The following is a 22,908-nucleotide window of genomic DNA, read 5'->3' on the forward strand; positions in this document are numbered from 1 at the left end:
CCTCCCAGCTCTTTCCTCTATTTCCCTTGATTCTCCTCCTGTCCCACTATCATGCTCAGTCCCCACCAGGATTTCAGCACTTCCTGTTTGTTACATTCCCCTTGATCCTGCCCTACCAGGTCTCCCACACCCACCTCCCCACCAATTTGGATTGCTTGTTGTCCCCTTGTAAAATTATTTTAAAAAACCAAAAATGAACATCCATGTATCTATTGCATCTAGGCCCACTGCTGCCCAGTTGATTCTGACTCACAGCGACCCCCACAGGACAGAGGAGAACTGTCATTCTCATGGTGTCAGACTGCCACCTCTCCCTCCTGAGAAGTGACTAGGGGGTTCAAACAGCAGACTTTTTGGTTAACAGTGTAGTGCCCAATCACTGCCTCACCGGGACCCCTTCACCACCACATATGTGGTAGTTACATAATCTGGTGTTAAGTTGATGATTACAGTGAAGGGGTGGAGTCTGGCCTGTCCATCAAGATAGAGCCAATGAGACCTCTGTGTGGGCATGGCCTTCTCCTGAAGATTCTGGGAAATCCAGTATTTCCTCCTTGGAGGCGGGAGACACTTCTCGTTCTCTGCTGACTTCCTGTGAGACATCCCTGAGGAGAAACCACATGGACCTACCCTGATGCAGCCCTGGGAGCTGGAGAAACTACGAAGAGCCCCCTGCCAGTGCTGAGATGCTTACACCACGGGATCCAAAGACTGTCTACCCACTGGCCTGTGATCTTCCTGCATTCGGCGTTATTGCATGTATCGTGTGATTCTGAAGCAGAATTTACAGCTTGCTATTGGACATATGGGCTAATATCAGACTTATGGACTTGATCTGGACTGGGCTGGAATGTTTTCTCGATGTTCAATTCCTCTTGTGTATAAAACTATCTTACACATATGTGTGTGTATGAATTTCTTTCTCTAGTCTACCTGAACTAGCACAACATAATTACCAAAACAGAATGTGACCAATTCCTACGAACCAGACTGAAATGGAACTCACTGGCCTCGAGCTGACTGCAACTCATCGGCACCTTCCAGACAGGGTAGAACTGCCCCTGCGGGTTTCAGAGACGGCAAGTCTTTTCCAGAGTAGAAAGCCTCATTTTTCTCCCACGGAGCCACTGACTTTGTGGTTCGCAGCCCAATTCATAACCCACTACAACAGCGGTTCTCAACCTGTGGGTCAAACAACCCTTTCACAGAGGTCCCCCGATTCATAATAGTAGCAAAACTACAAATTATGAAGTAGCAATGAAAATAATTTTATGATTGGGGGGGTCACCCCAACATGAGGAACTCTATACAAGGGTCGCGGCATGAGGAAGGCTGAGAGCCACTGCACTACACCATCAAAAACCAGAGACAACAACAACCAAACATTCACTGCCATTGAGTTGATACTAACTCAGCCACCAGCTGCCCAAATTTCCACCTCAGTCATACATAGCCACTCTCTCCTTGCCTCCTCCGCCCTTGATTTTGAAGTTAATCCTTCCCTGGCTTTTATTTATAGTTTCACCACAAATGTGTGTGTTCCTAAACAATACTCAGAAGCAAGCGTAACCCAAATGTGAGAGGCCAAGGCCATTTTGCACCATCCAATGGGAAGCGGGGACAGGACGGCTGCCCTTGGGGAGGCTTTGCCCTCCCTGACAGTTGACACGAGTCTTAGGTGGGATGGTTGTGGGAAGGTCAGGAGCCCTGGCAGCATAGCGGATTTCGAGTTGGCCTGATAACTTTAAGGTCAGTAGTTTGAAACCACCAGCTGCTCCTTGGATGAAAGATGGGACGCTGTACAATCTTGGAATCCCACAAGGGCAGTCGTACTGTGTTCTATAGGGTTGCTACGAGTCTGAATCTACTCAGTGGCAGTGAGTTTGGAGTTGGTGGGTGGGAATGTCACGAGGGCAGCAGTGAGGGCATCTGGCAGGGCTGCCGTAGGGACCAGAACACGGACATCTGGCTGGAATATGGTCAGGGACTGTGTATTCTGCTTTGGGGCTCACGCCTATCTCCCTCTCTCAGGAGCAGGTCAGATCAGAACACTCTGAGCAGCAAAGAATTTGGCTTTCCCCAAAGTCAGGTGGCCTTGGTCCTTGGCTCCTGAGAAATAACCTTTGAAGGACTTGGAACATCTTGGCTATGAACTTCTAGGCCGCGTGGTTGATTTGTGCTGACAGCCAGGACAGAAAAGACCGCCCTTGGGAGGCTGGTGGGTGATACTGTTCTCTGGGGGCGGGGTCGCTGGAGCAATACAGGGGGGCTACAAAAGCAGACACCTACACTTTATCCTGGATTATGGACTATAGTGCAAATGTTTTTAATTGCTAGGAGACGCTGAGCTGTGTGTGTGTGCGCGCACATGTCTCCAGCAAGGGAGCTGTAAGCCACATAAGTTTGGGAACCTGTGGTTTAGCCTATCACGCAGGACTGGCTGATAAATGTCCCAAGCATGAAGACTGGGAGAGCTTCCTGGTTGGTGGAAGACATCCACACATCTGAGAAGGCGGTATGCTCTCTGAGACGAGGAAGCTGTGTGTTGGGGGACCCTCCTCCCCTTGCCTGTGTGTCTTCCTTGTGATGATCCTGCTTTGTGTCCCTTTGCCGTAATACATCTATCGTGGAGTGCGCTCATGAGTTCTGCGAGCCTTCCAGCAAATATCAAACCCAAAGGAGATGGGTTACTGTAGGTTATGAGTTGGGCTGTAAACTTAAGGTCAGCATTTGGAAACCACCAGCAGCTCCAGTGGAGAGTAGGGAGGTTTTCTAGTTCTGTCCAGAGTTACGGTCCAGGAAACCTGCAGGGACAGTTCTACCCTGTCTGGTAGGGTCGCTATGCATTGAAATCAACTCAGTGGCAGTGAGTTGAAGTGTGTTGTTGTCTGGTTTCACTGAGACAGTTCCAATCCTTATCAGCCTGGACCAAACCCTATCTGGTCCTGCGCCATCCTCACCTTGTTCCTATGCTAGAGCCCAGTGCTGCAGCCGCTGTGTCAGCCCATCTCCCGAGAGACTTCCTCTTCCTCCCTGCCCTTATGTTTAAACATAAATAACACACTGGAGTCCCTTCCGCCTGTGAGTTCTGCTCTAGCGCCAGGCGACTAGGGTCAAGGAGTGTGCCCTATAGACAGCTGGTGTCAGAAAGGATTAAGAAGTAGGAAGGTGAGGGCTGGATCTAGCTCCACATTTTGGCACACAGGAGCCTCCAAGCACTTGGTCAAGACCAGGTAAGGACAAGGGAGAATCTGGACCAGGCTCCTGAAGACATTCTGATCTGGGATCCCCAAGACAAGTCGAGATGACAGCGGTCCATATGCCCACCTCCTGAACTAGTTTCACTGCTCCCGTCTGGGCGGTTCTCCTATACACACAGTGCGTGCTAATGTCCTGGTCCCCCTTCATGCCTTCCAAGGGCCATCCCTGTCCACCTCCCCCTCCACCCCCCATCTCGCCTGTAACAGATCTCCTGTTTTCTGCATTCCATACCTTCTATATTCTTGGCTTCTTCTGGGTTTCAGGTACCATTTTTCTCTAGTAGCTTCTTTATAAACTATGCATGGGAGGTCATTAAAAAAAGTTATTTGATTGGTAGCTTGGAGGATATAAATTCTAAGCCCAAAGTCCGTTTGCTCAAGAATTTTGAAGGCACTGCTTCTAGCTTCCAGGGCCGCTGCTGAGAAATCTGAAGCCTTTCTGATCCCGGATCTGTCATATCTTACGTGTTCTTTCTCCTGGAGGTTTGCAGGTTTTCCTCTTTAATTTGCCTGAGTGGGGGGTTATTTGCATTCCTGGTGTTGGGAAGTGGAGAGGGCCATCCTTATACTTTCATTACTCATGTCTTTCACATCCAGAAAAATCTCAGGAATTAGTTCATTAATGAGTTTCTTCTTTTTTTTCTTTTTGAAGTTACACTCTAAGACTGGCATTCTACTGTTCTCTTTGTTTGGTTCTCTCCCGAAATCCCTACCTCTTGGACTGCCAACTGCAAGGTCAGCGGTTCAAAGCCATCAGCCGCCCCATGAGAGGAAGATGAAGCTCTCTGCTCTTGCTAAGTTTTACAGCATTGGAAACCCTCGATAGGGTCACTATAAGTCAGAAGCTACTGGAGGCAGTGGGTTTGTGTGTTTGGTTTAGTCTGTTTACTTTACTTCCGAGGGAGATTTAATTTACCTTATCTTTCAATCTTCTTCAGGAAGTTTTGATTTCTATTACTGTGATTTTCTTTTCTAAGAAGTCATTATTCTAAGAAAGAAAAAAGATGTCACTGTTGCTGTTGCCCCTCTCCAATGTTCCTTTGCATAGCATCCTGTTCTTGTTTCATGGATTTGAGATAAGATGCCTTCTCTTATCTCTCTAAGGATATTAACAATTTTGGGGGAAGCCTTTTCTCTCCAAATAATTCATCTTCCCTGGGTCACTGACAGTTTGTTTGATCCATTTGCCTTTCTCCTGAATGTCTGGTATCCTTATCTGTTGGCCATGATCAAGAGGAGCTGGTCTCAGGGTGGACGTGCTGCTTTAGGGTGATTGATCTATTGCTGCAGTTCTATGTCAGTATCTTCAGGTCTGGGGCTGGAGAAATAGCCTGGAGTAGTCTTTTACTTTGACAAGCTGTGGGTCCAGAGTGCCCCGGCTTTCCGCATTTCCAGTATGGTATCTCCACTCACAACGGTGCTGGAAGCTTCCCTCAGCTAGAAGAACCCGCCAGAGGAATATTCTCCATGCCGGCATAGGGCCCTACCAGTTGCCCCGGAGCTTGGAGTTCTGGAAGAGATCGAGGGCCCTAACATCCCTTTTTCAGTTGCCATCAAATGTATTCTTACTCGTGGCAACCCCATCTATGTGTGCCACAGCAGAACTGTTCTCTGTCGGGTTTTCAGCGACTGGATTTTGGCCATAGATGGTCAGGTGTTTTTCCCAAGGTGTCTCTAGGCAAACTTGAATCTCCAACTTTGAGGTTTGCAAAAGGCACTTTAACTATTTGCACTAGGAGCTCCTGGAATGCCTAGTTTCTCTTAGTTTCACACCCTCTCCACCCACAGTTCCAGAGATACCTTGAACTACCAGCTCTGCACCTCCCAGAATCCAGCCATGTCAATTAAGGTGTCCCTCATTTTAAAAAAAATCATTTTATTAGGGGCTCATACAACTCTTATCACAACTCATGCATACATCAATTGTGTAAAGCACATTTGTACATTCATTACCCCAATCATTCTCAAAACATTTGCCACTTAAGCCCCTGGCATCAGCTCCTCATTTTCCCCCTCCCTCCCCGCTTCCCTCTCCGTCATTAACCCTTGATAATTTATAAATTATTATTTTGTCATATTGCTACTTTGGTCTGTCTTTCCTTGAGCTGCAAAGACAGTAACCACGTGGCTGTCTCTCCTGACCCTGCCAGCGATTCCGTTACTTTTGTCCCCTTTCTTGTCTCCTTGTCCTCAGATGCTTATATCTTGGTTTAAAAATCTCTTTACTGGAGTTTTAGTGGAGTTCTGGGAAGGTCTAAGATGAGATGAATGTATTCAATCGCCATCTTAACTCAGAACTCTGGCTTCCCGTTGTGATACATTTTGGAGTGTAATTCCTGGGTAAGCCCTGCTTGGCCACGAGGAGTGCTATAGAATGCACAGGGGGTCGTTCATTTCTTCCTTTCCTCTTGCAAGTCTTTATTGAACATGATTAGCAGGAAATGAACCTTTCTAAGAGAAGGATTCAAGGAAAATGTCCCCAGCGGGAGAGCTTTTATTAAGTATAATAGAAAAAACCGGGGGCTGAATCAGAGCAGACAGCCCCTAAAGGACTGGAGGTGGGGGTGGAGATGGGGAGCCCTCCTGAGAAGGGACCTCCAGAGACCCCTGAGGAGGCTTTGTTTAGGGACTCAACATAAGCTCCAGGCTGCACCACTGACAAACCAGTTTGGAGGTGGGGGTGGGGGCACGAGTGCTCCTTCCCTCAACTGGGGGACTCTGACAGAGACTGTTCCACAGGCCTTTCTGAAAAGCAACCCACTGTCCAAATGGGGCCCAGAGTCATGCATTTATTTATTTATCAAAATCCATTGAACAGCTACCATGAGTTAAATGCTATGACAACAAAATCAAAACAAGCAAAGACACCCCCCACCCCCCACTGTGTTAGTCTTGATAGACTAAAGAAACAAATTCATAAACGTGCATATGTGAATAAGAAAGAGGTTTATATACAAGAGCAATTGAATATTGAGAAAACATCTCAGCCCAGTCCAGATCAACTCCATAAGTCCCATATTAGTCCATAGGTCCATACCAATCTATAAAGTCCTCTTCAGACTCACAAAACACATGCAATGATGCCGAATACAGGAAGATCACAGGCCAGTGGGTTGGAAGTCTTGTGGATCCAGTGGTGTTTAAGCATCTCAGGGCTGGCAGGGGTCTCTACGTGGCTTCTCGGGCTCCAGAGGTCTGGTTGCATCAGAGTAGGTCCATGTGGCTTCTTGAGCTCCCAGGCATAGCACCATGTGTCTTGTCAGTAGAGCATCTCTCAGGGAGGGAGTAGAGTGGGAGAGAAGTGTCTCCCGCCTCCAAGGAGGAAATGCAGGAGTTCCCAGAATTCTCAGGAGAAGGCCATGCCCATACAGAGGCCTCATTGGTTATATCTTGATTGACAGGCCAGACGCCACCCCTTCACTCATAATCCTCTCAAACTGACACCAGATTATGTAACGACCAACCCACCTCCCACAAAGCAAAAACAAAACCATGGCTGTAGATTGGATTCTGACTCCTAGTGGCCTGTGTGCATCAGAGTTAGACTGCACCCCTTCTTTCTGACTCCCGGTGACCACACTCCCGGTGACCATAGAGTTTGCCGTGGCTGCCATAGGGTGGGGGTGGATTCCACTGCTGGCCTGTAGCAAGCTCTTTGCACTACCCTGCAGGGTGCTAAGCTAGCCCTCACACAGTAGGACAGCTGAGTTTTGAGGGCATCCTTTTTTATCCTTTCCTGATTAAAGAGTGATGTCGTTATTAAAAAATCTAACAGGTTACCACAGACTGCCACAAGAACCCACAAATCTGTGTCGGAAGAAGTACAGTCAGACGGCTCCTTAGACGCCAGGCTGGTGAGAGACTTTGTCTCAGGTGCTTTGGACATGTTGTTCGGAGAGCTCGGTCCCTGGAAAAGGACATCGTGCTTGTTAAGTAGAGGGGCAGCGAAAAAGAGGAAGGCCCTTGGCAAGAAGGATGGACGCAGTGTCTGTAACAAAGGGTTCGAAGAGAAGAACAATTGTGAGGACGGTGCAGGAGCGGTGGTGCTTTGCTCTGTTGTACATCAGGCAGCTGTGAGTCAGAATCGACTTGGTGGCGCCTGACAACAACTGCCAAGATTAGAATACAGGAAGGACTGCAGTCATTGGTCAGCAGCAGCACCTCTCCTCAGCCAGGAGCCACGTTTCTCTGTAGTCCTCAGACCCGCTGCCATGTGGTCCCCTGGCTTCTGTCTCTGAGCTACGAAGTCAGTCGAGCCTGCTGCTCCACTGTTCTGTCTCCTCCCCCTCTGCCCCGGTACCTCTGGGTGCCTCCACCCCTCCAGACAGATCTTGAATGTGCTTCACTGGGGGGCTCTTCTGCCAACCCAAACCAAGCCAGACTCATTGCCCTAGAGTTGATTCTGACTCATAGCGACCCCTGTGGAACCAGGTAGAACTGCCCTGTGGGCTTCTGAGACTAACTCTTCAGAACTAGAAAGCCTCATTCTTTTCCTGGGGTCTGAGATTTTTGGCTCAGGATGGCTTTTTACAGTGGGGGGGCGGGCGGGGGGACCTCAGGTGTTCTCTGCCCTCTTGATACCTTTAAACACTAGAACTTGGGTAGGACTTTTGAAAGGATCTGAGCCTCCAAACATCATAAAGGAACCAGCACTACTCAGCCCAGTCACTAGTGCAGCACCACAGGGTCCATGAAACGCTCTGTGACCGCCTGTTCCACGCATGTCATGCTTTGCCCGCGATTCTTGTCCAGTGAGGCTGCACACGGTCTGGGAATATTGTTCTCCACTACGCCCTGTTGGAAACAGGTGGGAACCCTCCTCTCACCAGCAGCTTAGCTCAGGGTTTCCTCCAGGAAGACAGGTGGGCACCTCCAGGGACCTTTGAGATCAGTTGGAGTAGAAAGACGTGTTGCACCTGGATTGATATTTAGCAGCTCACCTGTGAGCCGTCAGAGGGAGGGACCCCGAGGAGCAGTACAATGACGCAAACCCACCAGGGTAGGCAGAGACTGGGTCCAAATCCCTCTGGGCCAACCTAGGTCCTCTTGGGCAAATGCGGGCAACATCTTGGGCAAATGCAGGCATTTCCCTGTCTGCACAGTGGGAACAGCGTCAGCCGTCCATGGGGCTGTGGAGAGGCGGACGAAATAAAAGCCCGTGGCCTCAAACCCTGGCACCCAAACCAAAGCCTTGCTAGCTGGCTAGATGGCGGGTGCGGCAACCCCGTGTGTCCCGAGAGTGGAACGGCTCCATAGGGCTTCTCTGCGGTAACCTTCCGGCTCTCCAGGTCGATCTTAAGTGGGGCGCTGAGCTGGTGGTTTCGAACTAACAGCCTTTAGGTTAGTGGTCAAGCGCCTACTGCGTGCGCCATCCAGGGGGCTCTACCCGTGGTGGTTGTGGCTTTAGAAACCGAGTGGCTTTTAGCGCCAGGGTGCCATCTGGGGCAGACTGGTGGAGGGGCGGGGGAGAGGTGTGGGTGTGCGTGTGTGTGCGTGCCTGTGTGTGTACCCACGCGCGCGCGCACGGGCGGGGGCGCGCCCTGGGCCTGCGGTGTGTTTCCCAGGAAGCGTGCGGGGAGCTGAGCGCCGGCCGCCCGGCGTGCTGGGTTGCGGTGCGGGCTGAGCCGAGCGCCCGCGCCGCCGCGGTGATCTGCGGGCAGGGTGGCGGAGCGGAGCCGGGCGGACCGCGGGCGGCGGGCGGAGGGAGCGCGGGGAGGGGGGGGGAGGGCGGGCCGGCCGGCCGCGCGCGGGGCTGCGGAGCCGGGAGGCGGTGCCGCGGACGAGCCGAGGGTCGTCGGGGCCGCGAGCTGCAGCCGGGGCTCCGGAGAGGACAGCGAGGCTCCGCCGACTCAGCGCTGCCCAGCCTGGCCCCCGGGCCCCCGGGCCGCCGCTTCACGGAGGAGCTTGCGGGAGAGTGCGAGCGGAGCAGGTTGGGGGGCCGGGCTGGGGGGCGTGTGTGTGTGGGGGGTTGGCTCGCGCGTGTAAGTGGGGTGCGGAGCATGGAGGGGCGTGCGTGTGGGGATGGCAGCGCGTGGCTGTCTATACAGTGTGTGAGTGTGTAGGGGTGTGCTTCTTGGTGACTGTATGCTGTCTGCCAAGGCGCGCACGCGGATGTGTGTGTGTGTGTGTGTGTGTGTGTGTGTGTGTGTGTGTCCACGAGCGAGAGGACAGCCGGCAGACACAGAGAGAGAGGCTGCTGGGAGCCTGGAGCTTGGGTCAGAACCTGTGTGCATGTGTGCGCGTGCACATGTGTGCAGGGGTTTGTGAAGGGTGAGTGGGAGAGTGTCACGGGTGCTAGGTGTGGCCCTGTGTGTGATGTATGGGTGCCGGTGCATGTGTGTTCCCTCCCTCTCCGTCCCCTCCCCCCACCAGATGTGTGTGCTGGGGCGCTGGTAGAGGGGAAGAGCCGGCCTGCCTTTTCCAAGCTGCCCCTCCCCAGATACTTCTAGGGTCTGGGGTAGGGGCGTGGTTGAGGGGACCCAACCCTGCCTACCAGAGCTCCCCTCAGCTCTGCAGGCTCTTAGCCCTGCCCTCCGCCCTCCCAGGGTCTGTGACAGGTCTCAGATCAGAGCTGGGGGTGGGTGGGGGCAGGACTAGGTTTGGCCCCATCAGGGAGTGAGGGTTTGCTTGTTCACAGCTTGCAGGGCGCTTGTCTGCCTCAGTGGAAATTTGGGGATGCAGGAAGGAGGGGAAGGGAGGGGGACTGAGTTTAAGCCCACCCTGTGGGGTAACTAAGTCCTAGCTCATGCTGTGGGGTAATTGAGCAATGCAGTCTGGCCCAGCCCCAGGCCAAGCAGGTGGGGGCAGGGGTGGCCAAATGCAGAGCCAGCATGTCACCCTTGCCTTAGGCAGAACTTTGCATGCCCCCACCCCCACCCCACCGACATGGGATCCTGGAAAGGGATGGCCCCAGCCAGTGCTCATGAGTCTCTCCTTTATCCAGGACCCTCGAGCTCAAAGGTGCTGAAGACCTGCGCCCACCCCACGCTTGGTGCTTCCCCTATCCCCAGGCCTGGCTCCCGCTAGAGGTGTAAGGCCATGGCCAGCTGTGGCTGCCTGGGGCTAGGGCTCTTCTGCTGGGCCCTGCTAGCCGTCCCTGTGGGCCCCCAGCTGGCCCCCCCAACCCCGGGTGTCACTCTCAACACTTTGAGCCCCCCACCTCAGAGCGAGGCCTCGATGCTGTCGCTCAACCTGGGACTTAACTTCAAATTCCACCTTCGGGGACCGGCTGCTGCCTGGGGGAGCCCTGTCACCGAAACCCAGCGACTACCTCCTGGACTGGGCCGGGAGCCAGAGGAGGAGGAGGTGGCCAGTGGGCTGAGGATGGATCCCCTTTGGGAACTGCTGGTGGGCTCTCTGGGGAGCTCTCCCCCTGAGTGGGGCTCTGCTGAAGGCAGCTCTATGCCCTGGGCCTCCTCCCTGCCTTTGGCATCCACATCCCCGCTCTCTGGGCCCCAGGCCCGGCCCACAGCTCCCTCCCAGCCCCAGATGGGCTCTGTGACCTGGGGCACTGCCCTGACAGCCACAGCACCTCCATTCAGTGCACCCAGGCCCCACCAGAGTGAGCTGGAACTGAAGTTTGACATGGCAGTGAGAGCCGGTGCCGCCCCCACGCTTGGGCACCGGACGTTGCCCCTGCTGCCTAGCCTACGGGCCAGTTTGGCAGAGATTGCTGGGCGCCTGGGACCTTTTGGTGAGTACCCTCTCCTCCTGAGGGGAGCTCCTGCTAGATGGCCCTGGCAGCAGCTGCTTCAGCAGGGCTCCTTTGGCAGGGTTCTTTGGCACAACTCTGTCACCCCTCCGGAACGTCTCAGGACCGAGCCTCCCAGGTGCAACAACACTCCCAAACTCTGCCTCTGGAGTTTCAGAATCCCCAGGTGAGTGTTGGTTTCAACACATGTTTAGGCAGCCAGGGCCTCTGCCTGCAGTGGTGGTCTGGTGGTGAAGCCTTTGTCTTGCATGCAGGGGACCCAGTTTGATTTCCAGACAATGCGCCCCAAGCACAGCCCAACCACCCCCATCTGTCAATGGAAGCTGGAGTGTTGCTCTGATACTGAGCACATTTCCCGCAGAACTTCCAGACAAAGACAGACTAGGAGGAAAGGACTGGGGATCTACTTATGAAGATCTCAAACCAAGACCACAGTCACTACCACTGGGTCCATGCCAACCCATGGTGACCCTCTAGGGCTGGGTCTGTAATTCTTTCTGGGACTGTAACTGTACGGGAGTAGAAAGCCCCTCCTTTCTCCTGAGGAGTGACTGGTGGTTTCAAACCGCTGCCCTTAGCACCCCAATGTGGAACCACTGTCACTACACCATCTGAGCTCAGCCAAAGAAAACCCCAAGAATCGTTCATAATGGTTGGATCCTGTTGTTTGTGCAGTCCCTTAACACAACAGCAGCCAACAATGATGCTGCATGCTAAGCCCTGAGCTCAGGGCCTGCCCAGCCCCGCCCTTTCCTCTGTGCCTCTGTGGATGCCTGCATTGTTCTCTTGACTGGCACAGGGGCCCCTGCTCTTGCAGGGTAATGTCCTCCCTGCCAGGCCCAGGCTGGCTCCATCCTTGCTGGCTGAGCGCTGGCGTGCATGCAGCTAGCCTTCGTGGGATAGTGGCATTCATGGGACCAGTACAGACAAGGGCAGGATGCTCTCCGAAGTCCCAGCCCAGCAGGGAGGGTGGCAGCTGAGTCCCTGTGCTCCCTCACAGGGTTCTTTGGCACCACGCTGTCCCCATCCTCCCATCCTCCAGAGAGGAAGCTGTCCAGGCTGAGCCTGCTGGATCCAGCTGCCTCCCTGAGCTCTGCCACAGTTGCAACAGAGTCACCAGGTAAGATTTCCTTTCACGGGAACTCAGCACTTTTTGACTGAGCACCTATTACATGCTAGCCCCTTTGGGGATCCTTTTATTTCATGGCCATCGCCATGTCATCCCCATTCTCTTCCTCCTGACGGTGGACAGAAATATTCCTGGTCTGAGACCCAGCGTGGCTGGAGAAGGGCCTCGGAGCTGAGTCCTCTGAAGGTTTCGCAGTCACAGGCCAACAGAGCAGGAGGTAGTGGATCAGGGGCGCACAGCACTGACCTCCAGTCAATCTGGCCCGCCACTCCACCCCACCCCCACCCCCACCCCAAGCTGGGGGCTCTCTCCTTTGCATCTAATCTGACTTGATGTGCTGTTGGCCCTGAGCAGAGCAGGGCCTAGGCCACTCACTGGGAAGACACTGAAGAGAGTGCCTTAAACAGACAGGTGCCACCCTCAATCAAGGGAGTCTTGCACCCAGACGAGCGAGCTGGTGGTGCAGAGGAGGCCCCTGAGCTCTGGAATCTTGCAGACCTGACGTTGAGTCTTAGTGACTAGCTGAGGTTCCTTAACCTCTCTGAGCCCGAGTCTTCTCATCTATACAATAAGCCTATTGCCATCACGTCGACAAACTCACAACAAACTCATAGCAAACTCATGTGTGTCTAACGAGACCTGGGCTCTGTAGGGTTTTCAAAGGCTGAGTTTTGGTGGGGGGAGTGGGATTGATCATCAGGCCTTTCTTCTGAAGTGCCTCTGGATAGGCTTGAACTACCAGCCTTCCTGTGAGCAGCCAAGTACACTCACCATTTGCACACCCAGGGACTGCCTTCCGTACAATAGGTTTTAATGGTTAGCAGCTCTTCTGCAGAGTTATGGTCATGCTTCCAGATAGTATAAGCAAACGGTGGACATCAGACCAGGCACAAGTTAGATGCTCACTGAATGATAGCCATTAACCTTGGTCTTTCTTCCACAGCTCCCACATACCCTTCCAGACCTCATGCTCAGACACCCCTGCCCTGGGGCCCTAGGCAGCAGTGGGACTTCTTGTCTACCTCAGAACACCACCCATAGAGTGAAGGGCCCATCTGCTGTTGGTGGGCGGGGAGGGGGACGGCTTTTGACAGATGAAGATGTGTGCCCAGGGCCTGCAGGGTCTGCTTTGCTTCTGTAGAAGGTTCACTTCGGCCGGGAGCCAGCAGAGGAACCCTGTGCCCCCTGCTCCCTTCAGCAGCAGATTTCACACGGCACCAGCGAGCTCACTAGCTCCAGCTTAGACTCTCTACGGTCCCTCTGGTTCCCATGCGCCCTTAGTGGGTGGCAGTTTCGGGTCTGCTGTGGGTTGGGGGACTGGCTCTATGCCTCAGGGGAAGGATGCTGGCAGCAGTGTGTCAGCCTGGGTGACAGAGATGGCTGGGCAGGTTTAATGAGTCTGGACAGTATCAGAGCGAGCCTGGCTTGGCAGACTGGCATCCTCCCCCCTTCACTGGGGCTGCGGGAACCCAGCCGCTTCCTGCCTGCTCCTCTTGGATAAACCCAGGAGGACTGGACTGCACATGTGGGAGCAGAGTGCCAAGCAGATGGGGGACCAAGGGAGTCTCTCCTCTAGAGCCTCACCAAGGTAGGTGAGGTTAGCCTTCAGCCCCTGGGGTTTCTCTCACATTAGGTGGGCATGAACAGAGCTGGGCTCTACCAGTACATATCAGGACAGCTGTCCAGTTGGCTAAAGTACTGAGACACTTCCAGACAAGTTGTTAGGGACCCACTGCCCTTGGTGCTCTGACACTCCTCCCCCCACCCTGGCTGGCTACTTCTGATTGATGGGTGCCCATGCCATATACCACCCCCACCCCAGAAGGCTATTATTCTCAATGACATGGAGGTATTGGGGCTGGGGGATGGAGACAGCTGAGGCTTCACAGTGGAGCAGGGCCACATCCCCCCACCCCTGCCCTGTGATCCAGGCTGCTGGCAGATTGACCCAAAAGTAGCCTGTCCCAGCCCATACCTCTCCCCAGCCTCCTCCTGCCTCACTGATGAGATCACCCACATGGACATCCCATCTCTGCCCTCCCCACCCCCCAGAGGTCAAGAGGGGCTTCAGGGCCACCTTGGAGGGAGGGTTGTTCAGGAGAGGGGATCTGGGAATGGGGACTAGAGATCCCTGTCTTCTGTGAGAAAAGGAAGGCTCCAGTGGGGTGCCAGGAGACAAATCAAGTGAACCCCTCAAAGACAAAAGCTGGGGTTTCTTCTCCCTGTCCCTACCCCCAGCCCACCTGCCCAGTTCTGGGAGCCTGGACTTGCTCTGAGCCCTGGGAATGAGCAGTGCTTCCCATTCAGAATACCCTTCTCTGAAGCCCAGGCTGTGCCTGTGTTTTGTCAAGAGTTCCTGGTAAACGGTGCCAGGGGGTTACACATTTAACTACCGAACTGACAGGCTGCTGGTTTAAACCCACCCAGAAGTGCCTTAGAAGAAAGGTCTGCTGATCTGCTTTCAAAAGGTCCCACCCTGAAAAGTTCTCTACGCTGCAGCAGGCTTGGTCCACTTTCTGGTTGGAATTCATTTCCTTCCTGGCTTCCAAGGAATACTGACGTTTGTTCTAGCGGCCACTGTGCTCTGGGACAGAGGTGAGAGATGGGCCCCTGGTGAAAAGTGAGGCTGGAAGAGGGCAGACCTCTGCGGATTCTGAGAGCCTGGACACATCGCCTCACTGAGCCACTGTACAGTCCTGTGCACTAGGCCTCCTACCCATTTCTGGTGTGAAGAAGGTGATGGAACCGACCCGGGCAAATGCTGCCATGTTCCTATAAGAGGCAGTGACAGGTGTTTCATTGTTGACCCCGCCTCGTCTGCCCTCCCCTCGTGTCTGATTCCATTGTCTTTTCTCTCTAAGCCAGAGCTTTCTGGCCCTTCCCTCCTATTCCCTGTTCTCAGGCCTGCTCTGTTGGGCATGTTCCCAGTGTGAGCGGGTGCCACCTGGGGTAGGGGTGTTCCTGGAATTTCCCTGGGGCTGGCAGGGCATGGCCAGGACAGGGCCAACAGAGCAGGCTTCTCCAGCATTCCACAACTGCCTCCAGTCCACTACACCCCCCCCACCCCCACCCCTGGCCCCTGAGGCTGCCCCCATCCTTCTCTACCTCTCTTTCTCTCTCCATTCGCCCCTGCATCTGGGGGTCTGCAGAGAGAGGCTCAGCCCCCAGCATCTTCCCTGACTTCCTGGTTCTGAAAAGAACCCAAGTTAACCTTTTTTCACTCACCTCTTGGCCCAGGCATCTTACTCTTTACCCTCTCTTGTCATGGTTGACTCCCACTTCCCCAGGTGGAAGGTGTTGGCGTACAGCGTGGGGCTGAGGGGCTGACTGAGCAAGCCCCAGAGTACCTGAGGGACTCACTCAGATCGCCTGAATTGCTCCTTCCTGAGGTTCAAGGGAAACCTCTGGGGGAAGCTGTTTTTAGGCCAGCGAGTCCATCTCAATGTCACCTTCTGTAAAATGGGCTAAGAACCAAAGGGCTCTTTATACAAACAGCCTTTGACCAATGGCTTTGTGGGTGAGTCAGGATCCAGTCCACAGCCACAGGGTTGAGAGTGTAGCAGGCAGGAAGACCAGTGAATAAGGAGAGGTGTGTTCTCCAAGTGCTGCAACAGGAGTGGTTTATCTCTCCTGCTGTGTGTGTATGTCTGTGTGTCTCTGTGTGTGTGTGTGTGTTTGTGTATATGTGTATATATATGTGTGCCTGTGTGTCTGTTTGTGCCTGTGTGGATGTGTATGTATGTGTGTATGTGTCTGTGTGTGTGTGAAGGGGGACAGTGTCTCCTGGCACCAGGGTTGAATGTTAGGGGCATAGAACAAGAAATGGGCAAACTAGTAGGGAGAGGTTTGGAATTCAGGGATGGGCTAGTTCAGACCAAGGCTCAGGCCTGCAGCCTAGCTATGGCTCTGACAATCTGTGGTCCTGGACAAGTATTTTGCCTCTTGGAACCTCAATGTCTTCATCTCGAAAACCAGTTGATCCGAGTACTTAACAAACCATTGGCACCATTTCAGTCACAGAGAAATGAGCCGAATGCAAACCCTTGTTCTCCAGTTGGGGGCCGGGTGGGGGCCTGAGCCCTGGTCTGAACTAGCCGGTGCTGAATTCCAAACCTCTCCCTTCTAGTTTGCCCATTTCAGTTCTAGAATCCTTTGACTTATTTAGGAAAACCACCCTGTTCTGCGGAAGCACACTGTGATACAGGGGAAGGAGCAACACAGGGAACTGAAGGGAGATGAGGTGGGAGTTCAAACCACAGGAGGAGCCTATGTAGTGGTTGCCTGGGAGTGGTGGGGGGATGGGGGAGAGGTCCTGTGTATCCCTTGCCTCCGTGGGGTTCTTTGCCCACAGACCCCACCTCGGGCCCAGATGACCCCTCTCCCACCGACCTCGACAACGCTTCTGCACAGCCAGAGTGTGGGCCGGAGCCCTGCGACCTGGGACAACCGCCCGATCCTGACCCGGAGCTGCAGCCTCCAGCGGCGCCACCGCTGCCGCTCTTCTTCCTGAGCCTCGGGGCCGACTGGGCCGAGGCCAGGGCTCGCTGGGGGCTGGCCTGGGAGGCCCACGTGTACGGCGTGGGCGCGCTCTTCGGCCTGGTGGCTCTGCTGGCCCTGCTGGCTCTGGCCCTCTTGCCCTGGCGTTGCCCTCCCGGGGCGCCCTGCCTGGCGCTGCTCGACCTGCTGCTGTTCTCGGCTGGGGCCACGCGGGCCTTCCCGCTCTTCTACGACGCCTACGGGCACCGGGCCCGGCTGCCCGCGCTGGCCTGGCTGCTGCTGCAGGACCTCCCGCTGCCCTGCCTGGCCTCCGGCCTGGGGCTGGCCTGCCTCCTGATGGCCCGGCCGCGTCCGCCGCGGTGCCCCGGCGGGCTGGCAGCGCTGCTGCTCCTGGGGCTGGGGCTGGCGGCCGCCGCCGCCCTGGGGAGCGCCGCGCACCGCCCGCTGCTGCCCCTGCGGCTCGCCGCCCGCGGTCTGCACGCCCTCCTGGCCGCCCTGCTCTCGGGGCTCCTGCTGGCTCTCTCCTGCTTGCGGGGCCGGCGGCGGAGGGCTGGGGCGCCCCTGGGGGGATCCGGCTTCAAGGGCGCCACTCCGCTCCGTCAGGCGCGCAGCCCCTTCGCCCCGCGGGAGTCGTGGCGGCGCGCGGCGCGCACGGCCCCGGTGGCGGGCACCTTTGGGCTGCTGAGCGGAGCCTTGCAGGGCTATGAGGTGCTGCACGCCCTGGGTTACGGCGGCCAGCCCGGCCTGGAGGGGCCCTGGCCCTGGTGGGCCTTCCAGCTGGGCCTGCGCCTTGGCGAGGTGGGTGTCGCCCTGCCCTTGGCCTTGCTGGGCCTCTACCCAGCGCTCTGCAGCCCGCGGGTGCCCCCGCGCTGCTGGGCCAAACTCTTCCGCCTGTCCCCGGGCCATGCGGCGCCGCTGCTGCCCGGGAGCTGGGGCCCGGGGCTCCCTGCCAAGGAGCCCCTGGGCAGCACCCTGGTGCGCGGCGGCGAGGCGGAGCTGCTGCAGCTGTGCGCCCTGGCAGGCCCGGGCCCAGACCTCCTGCTGCAGGGAGGCGGCTGCCGGGGCTTGGAGGGCAGGGCTGCCCACCCGGCCTCTTCGCATGCCTCGTCCCCCGGCAGCGACTGCACCGTGGACTTCCGGCCGCCCTCCCCGATCAACCTGCGGCGCAGCATAGAGGAGGCGCTCTGCAGTGAGGCCCTGCTGGCTCCAGGCCTCTTCCAGGGTCCCGCCTTCGGAGAGGCCCTGCCCGGGCTCGGCCTCTACCGCTCTGTCTCCGTGGGGCCCCAGGAGGGGTCGGCAAACAGCGGGAAGGCTGAGGAGGAGGCCCCCGCATCCCCCACGTCCCCAGAGCCGCCCTCTCCCGGGGCCTGGCCCGTGGGCAGCAGTGCTTCGTCGGGCTCCCTGTACGGACTTTCCCGGGACAGCTCTTCCATGCTGCTCTGCTCCAGCCCAGACAGACCTCCTCGCTGTCCGTTAGTCTGCGTCCTCAGCCCCCCACGGCCGGCCGCAAGCAGCCCCAGCCTCCCGGCCTCAGGCTCCTACCAGGCCCTGACCCCTCCATCCCGCGACTCCCCGGAGCCTGCCCGCCAGCTGCGGGCCGAGGAGGCCTTGCTGCAGGAGCAATTCCTGGACGCCTGCCGGCAGATCGATGAGCTGAGCATGGGCAGTGACACCGTTGACCTGTGAAGGGGTGGGCCCTCGCCGCCCCTCCCTCCTGCGCTCCCTCCCGGTGCCACCCTGCCCGAGACCTGCACACTGTAAGCCTCCCCAGTCCCACCGACTCAGAAGCTCGCCTGCCTCCTCCCGCATCCAGGGTCTCCTGGGTGGAGGAGGCCCGGTCAGCAGTTAGGCTCTGGTGATTGGGGACTAGTGCCACCTTCTCTGGAGCCCTGGGCACGGATGCCCCAAGCTGCAATTCTGGGCTGGCAGGGGATCCTACTGCCCTTGCCTCTCACCAGCAATAAAGGTCCAAGGTGCTTCACTGCCCACTCTGGTGCTGAACAGGAGTGGTTGGTTTTTGGAGGCTGTACCTGCCTTGAGCACCACCCCTCGAGGCCTACCTAGGAGCTGTTGCCCAAGTTGGGTGGAAGGCGAGAGCGTTCAGAGTTAATTTATCAATAAAATATTTTCAGAGGAGAAAGGTCTGACCTTTATTGGCAAGACTTAGGTAAGTCAACAGCCGTGGAAGAGTGGAAGAGAAGCAACCCTTGGGTGGGTGGGCCACCTCAGACTTGCACTCCCCTGCAGCGAGTAGATTCTGACTCGTAATGACCCTGTCGAACTGCCCCCTGTGGGTTTCTGACATTGTCACTCTTGATAGTAGAAAGCCTCATCTTTCTCTTGCCTCAGAGCAGTGGTTTTGAACTTGTGGTTAGCGTCTCAATGCCTAACCATTATGCCACCTGACAGGAGACAGGAGTCTTGTCCTGTGGCTGAGATTAGTGAACTCCTGGAAGTTCCCCATGAGGACCTTCTGACTATTTGGGAAGGGGCTTTTTCTAGAAATGGGACACAACTCCTGAAAGATGAGGCCTTCAGTGGTAATGCCTGTCCTGACAGGCCTGGCTTCCATTCCTGGTGGACAGCTGGCTAGAGACTAACGAGTGGCCGTGGTGCTGACCCAAGAGACCCCATACAGTTCAGAATATAACTAACTGTTCCACGGGGTTTTCAGGTCACCTGCATAGGCATCTGGGTGGTCTCAAAGCTTTCGTACCTTCAAGGCCAAGTGCTTTAATGGTTTGCATGCACCTCCCTGCCTAGGGACTAAAACCCACTGCTCTTCAGTCAATTTTGACTCATAGTAACCCTATAGGACAGCATTTCCCAGGCAGTAAGTCTTTGTGGAAGCAGACCACCTCATCTTTCTTAGGTAGATCCAGAGGGTTTGAACTGCAGATTTTGTGATTAGCAGCCCAATGGAAACCACTCCATCCCCAGGGCATCTTGAGGACAGGCTCCAGTAGTCAGTGAAGGAGATGTGGATACACATGCACAAGGACCTGGTTGCTCTGAGCTGGGATTCCCCAGCAATACCCCTGCCAGGTTTGCACAGCTTGGGGTTCATAAAGAGAAGGAGACCTTCTTCAACACCAGCAGGAGCTCTTCAAGGTAGGCTGGGCTCACACACACACACACACACACACACACACACACCATAAACCCAGCAGCAGCAGCATCTCCCATGGGTGCTGGTCCTTTCTGGAGAAAATCTGCCTTTCTCAGTCTCCACCCAGCCCCTACTCCCAGTTCCCAAGCAGAACTCCCAGTGCAGAGACCCGTGGCTAGGGCTCCATATCAGAGCATTGGGCTCTGAGCTGTGTGAGCCAGGGTGGAAAGGATAGCCAGGCAGGACTTTGGCAGGTGAGCCTCACCGCAAGGGGACCCTGCAGGCACACACCCTGGGCCTGATGTGGAAGGACAGGAGTCCAAGTGGGTTTCCTTCTAACTCTGCATGTCAGGCTTTGGGAAACCTAGAGGCAGACCAGGGGCCACTGCAGGGACCTGTCAGGGAGCAAAGCCGCTGCTCCCTTGCAGAGGAAGTTCGCTGCCTTGGCTGAAAGGAGGGGGAGGAGAGTCAGACAGTTTGGGGGTGGGAGGAGTGAGGGAGAGATGGAGAGGAGGGCAGTGAGGTGCAGGCACAGCTGAGGGGCGGGGACTGGTGCCTCCTCCATCACCCGGCTTGGCTTGGCTTGCCTCAGAAATTCTTGCTGCATCGCCACTCTGGGCTGAGGCCCAGGGAACTGCCAGCCTCCTAATTACGGCTATTTCTCACTGGTGTCAGAGTGGCCGTGGCTGGATGCTTTGGCACTGCTTTATGCCACGGAAGTAACAGCGCTGCTGCTCTGAGCAATCGCTCCTTCCCTTCCCTCTGGTCATCCTGTGCTCACCTGAGCCTCTGCACACTCCTCACCCTGGGCCCTGGTTCTCTCTCTCTCCTTTTCTGCCTGGAAGCTCTGGATGGGGCTAGTTAGGGCTGCGTGTATGTTGGATGCAGGATTTGGCTGCTAAACACAAGGTGCCCACAGCCTTTGGAAACCCCCTGGGGCTGTTCTCTGCCCTTCAGGGTCCCCATGAGTAGGAGGGGTCTGGGCCGGGTGGTGTTTATTTGTTTGTTTGTTGGGTGGGTGGGTGGGTATTCCAGATCCATCTTCACCAGCCCCAACCCTCCCTTTGCCTGGAGCTGCGGTTTTCCTCGGCAAGCATTACCTCAACCCTAGGACTTCACAAGAGGCCAAGACTTTGGTTAAACAGCCTCTTGTTTCATGTCTCAATCCTCCTGCAAAGCAGCTTTCCCAGGCGGTGCCCAGGTAGATTCTAATGCATACACCCCTCTGTTCCAATCCTTAGTACGTTGGGGGACAGAGAGGCAAACTCTCATTCATTCATTCAATTGCCTAATAAATATTTGTGACCAAAAACGGTTTTGTTTAGAATGTGCTAGGTGCTCTGGGTAGAGAGGCTGACACCAGCCCTGAATTTATGAAGTCAAAACAACTCATGGCATAAATAATGAATCACAATGGCGCAAGTAATTAATTGCAGTTGTGAGGCATGCTGAGAAGTCCTGGCTTGTAACAGAACGGGGCCTGGGAGAGGCTGGCTCCTTTTTCTTCCGGCACCGGCGCAGTGACCCAGTGACGAATGACAGGGTGCTGGCAGTTGATTTCCCCTGGAAGTCACGTTGCTGGTGTGGGGCAGGGCATGCTGGCTCCTGCTATTTAATAAAGAACGCTGCGTGAGTCCTAGGCAGATGGATGAGCACATATTCTTGATGGAAGAATCACGTGCCTTCCTGCATGTGAACGGATGGGAAGGGGTGGGACTGAGGTGGAGGCTGGGAAAGAGGATGGGGAATGTTGGAAGGGTCAGCTATACCTCGGTCCTCCTCTGGGAGCCAGAACGTCACACACAGTGGGTGGCTACTGGCCCCTGATGGGCACAAGGACACAGTTTGGTTTTCTCCTGAGGGAAGTGGGTCCAAAGCATTAGCACTATGATGGGGTTAGGAGCCCTGGTGGTATGGGTTATGCTTTGGGCTGCTGACTGCAAAGTCAGCAGTTCAAAACCATCAGCCACTCAGAGGGAGAAAGTTGAGGCTTTCTATTTCCATAAAGATGTACAATTCTCGGAAACCCACAGGGTATTTCTACTATGTCCTATAGGGTCGTTATGAGTCAGAATTGCTGGGTTGGTGAGTTTGGTTTTGGGTTGTAGCCCGGTGGCAAAGTGCTGGGCTGCTAACCACTGAGTGAGTAGTTCAAATCCAGTAACCGATTCTCAGGAAACCTCTGTGGCAGTCTGCTTCTGTAAAGATTTGCTCACCTCTGACCCCCCCTGGAACCATCCTTCTCTGTCCTATATGGTTGATATAGGGTCACTATATCAAGTAGATAGCGGTGGATTTTCTTTTCAGGGCGAGTATGATAGCAGGGTGTGTGTGGCTTGAAAAGGGATATTGGAACAGAGTTCTCAGGGTTCTATGCAAGAACTGTTCAGGCCCCCCCACAGCTAGGACCCCTGAGCTTGTCTTTCGCCTTTGGGGATGGAATTTTCCTTCCGGAGGGGGAGGAGCAAGGAGAAGAAGAAGAAAGGATGGAAAGTGGAACCCCAAACCAACCTTACTCACATGACCTGTTCCATTTCCTTTGTCAGTTGTCTCTCTTTATTCTGGATAGGATTAAGCCAGTAGCCTTAAAAATATGTTTTCGATTTCAATGTTTCCTCTCATGTCATGTGTTTATAAAGAAAAATAGCTGTGGTGTTTTCTTTTTAAGCATACACTCCTGACCTGGAGCTAGGTATTTATAAAATACTAGTCAGTGCTTCCCACTTACCCCTAATCATTACCAACTATTATCAATCCATTCATTCATCTAAAATGTCTTGGACAAAATGGGTACATAACCAAATGTGGTGATGAAAGCAGATGGATGGTGCCTGTTAAAAGATACAGCATCTGGGGTCTTAAAGGCTTGAAGTTAAACAATCAGCCATAAGCAGGGAAGCAAATAAGCCCACACGGAAAAAGCACACTAGCCTGTGTGATCATGAGGTGTCGACTGGATCAGGTATCAAAAGATCCAAGACAAACATCGATGCGAATGAGGGGGTCAGAGTGGAGACCCAAAGACCATTTGAAGACAACTGGACATCCCCCTCACAGTAGGGTCACAAGGAAGGGATGATTCAACCAGGGTGCAGCATAGCACTGACAAAACACACAACATTCCTCTAATTCCTGAATGCTCCCCTCTCCTCCCTCCACTATCATGACCCATTTCTACCTTCCAAATCTGGCTAGACTGGAA

At 55.0% G+C, this 22,908-nt stretch overlaps 1 protein-coding gene across 1 annotated transcript; it reads left to right on the forward strand.

The window, feature by feature from the left end:
• Positions 1 to 9,129: 9,129 nt before the first annotated feature.
• PRRT4 (proline rich transmembrane protein 4) lies at positions 9,130 to 18,731 on the forward strand. Its single transcript, XM_004707796.2, has 5 exons — positions 9,130 to 9,189; positions 10,204 to 10,953; positions 11,033 to 11,137; positions 11,972 to 12,091; positions 16,452 to 18,731. Exons 2-5 carry the CDS (start codon positions 10,299 to 10,301, stop codon positions 18,281 to 18,283), a joined length of 2,712 nt encoding a protein of 903 aa, XP_004707853.1. The 5' UTR covers positions 9,130 to 9,189; positions 10,204 to 10,298; the 3' UTR covers positions 18,284 to 18,731.
• The last annotated feature ends 4,177 nt before the right edge of the window (positions 18,732 to 22,908 follow it).

This window comes from Echinops telfairi, unplaced genomic scaffold (assembly GCF_000313985.2).
Source record: "Echinops telfairi isolate 266 unplaced genomic scaffold, ASM31398v2 ScPeMD7_23;HRSCAF=83, whole genome shotgun sequence".
Taxonomy (NCBI): domain Eukaryota; kingdom Metazoa; phylum Chordata; class Mammalia; order Afrosoricida; family Tenrecidae; genus Echinops; species Echinops telfairi.

What these genes read in the sequence shown, in the direction of transcription:
- PRRT4 (XM_004707796.2), top strand. Translation starts at nt 10,299, where the DNA reads ATGGCCAGCTGTGGCTGCCTGGGGCTAGGGCTCTTCTGCTGGGCCCTG. An exon ending in TGGAGTTTCAGAATCCCCAG is followed by an intron (nt 11,138 to 11,971) that starts GTGAGTGTTGGT and finishes GCTCCCTCACAG; the next exon opens with GGTTCTTTGGCACCACGCTG. An exon ending in AGTTGCAACAGAGTCACCAG is followed by an intron (nt 12,092 to 16,451) that starts GTAAGATTTCCT and finishes CTTTGCCCACAG; the next exon opens with ACCCCACCTCGGGCCCAGAT.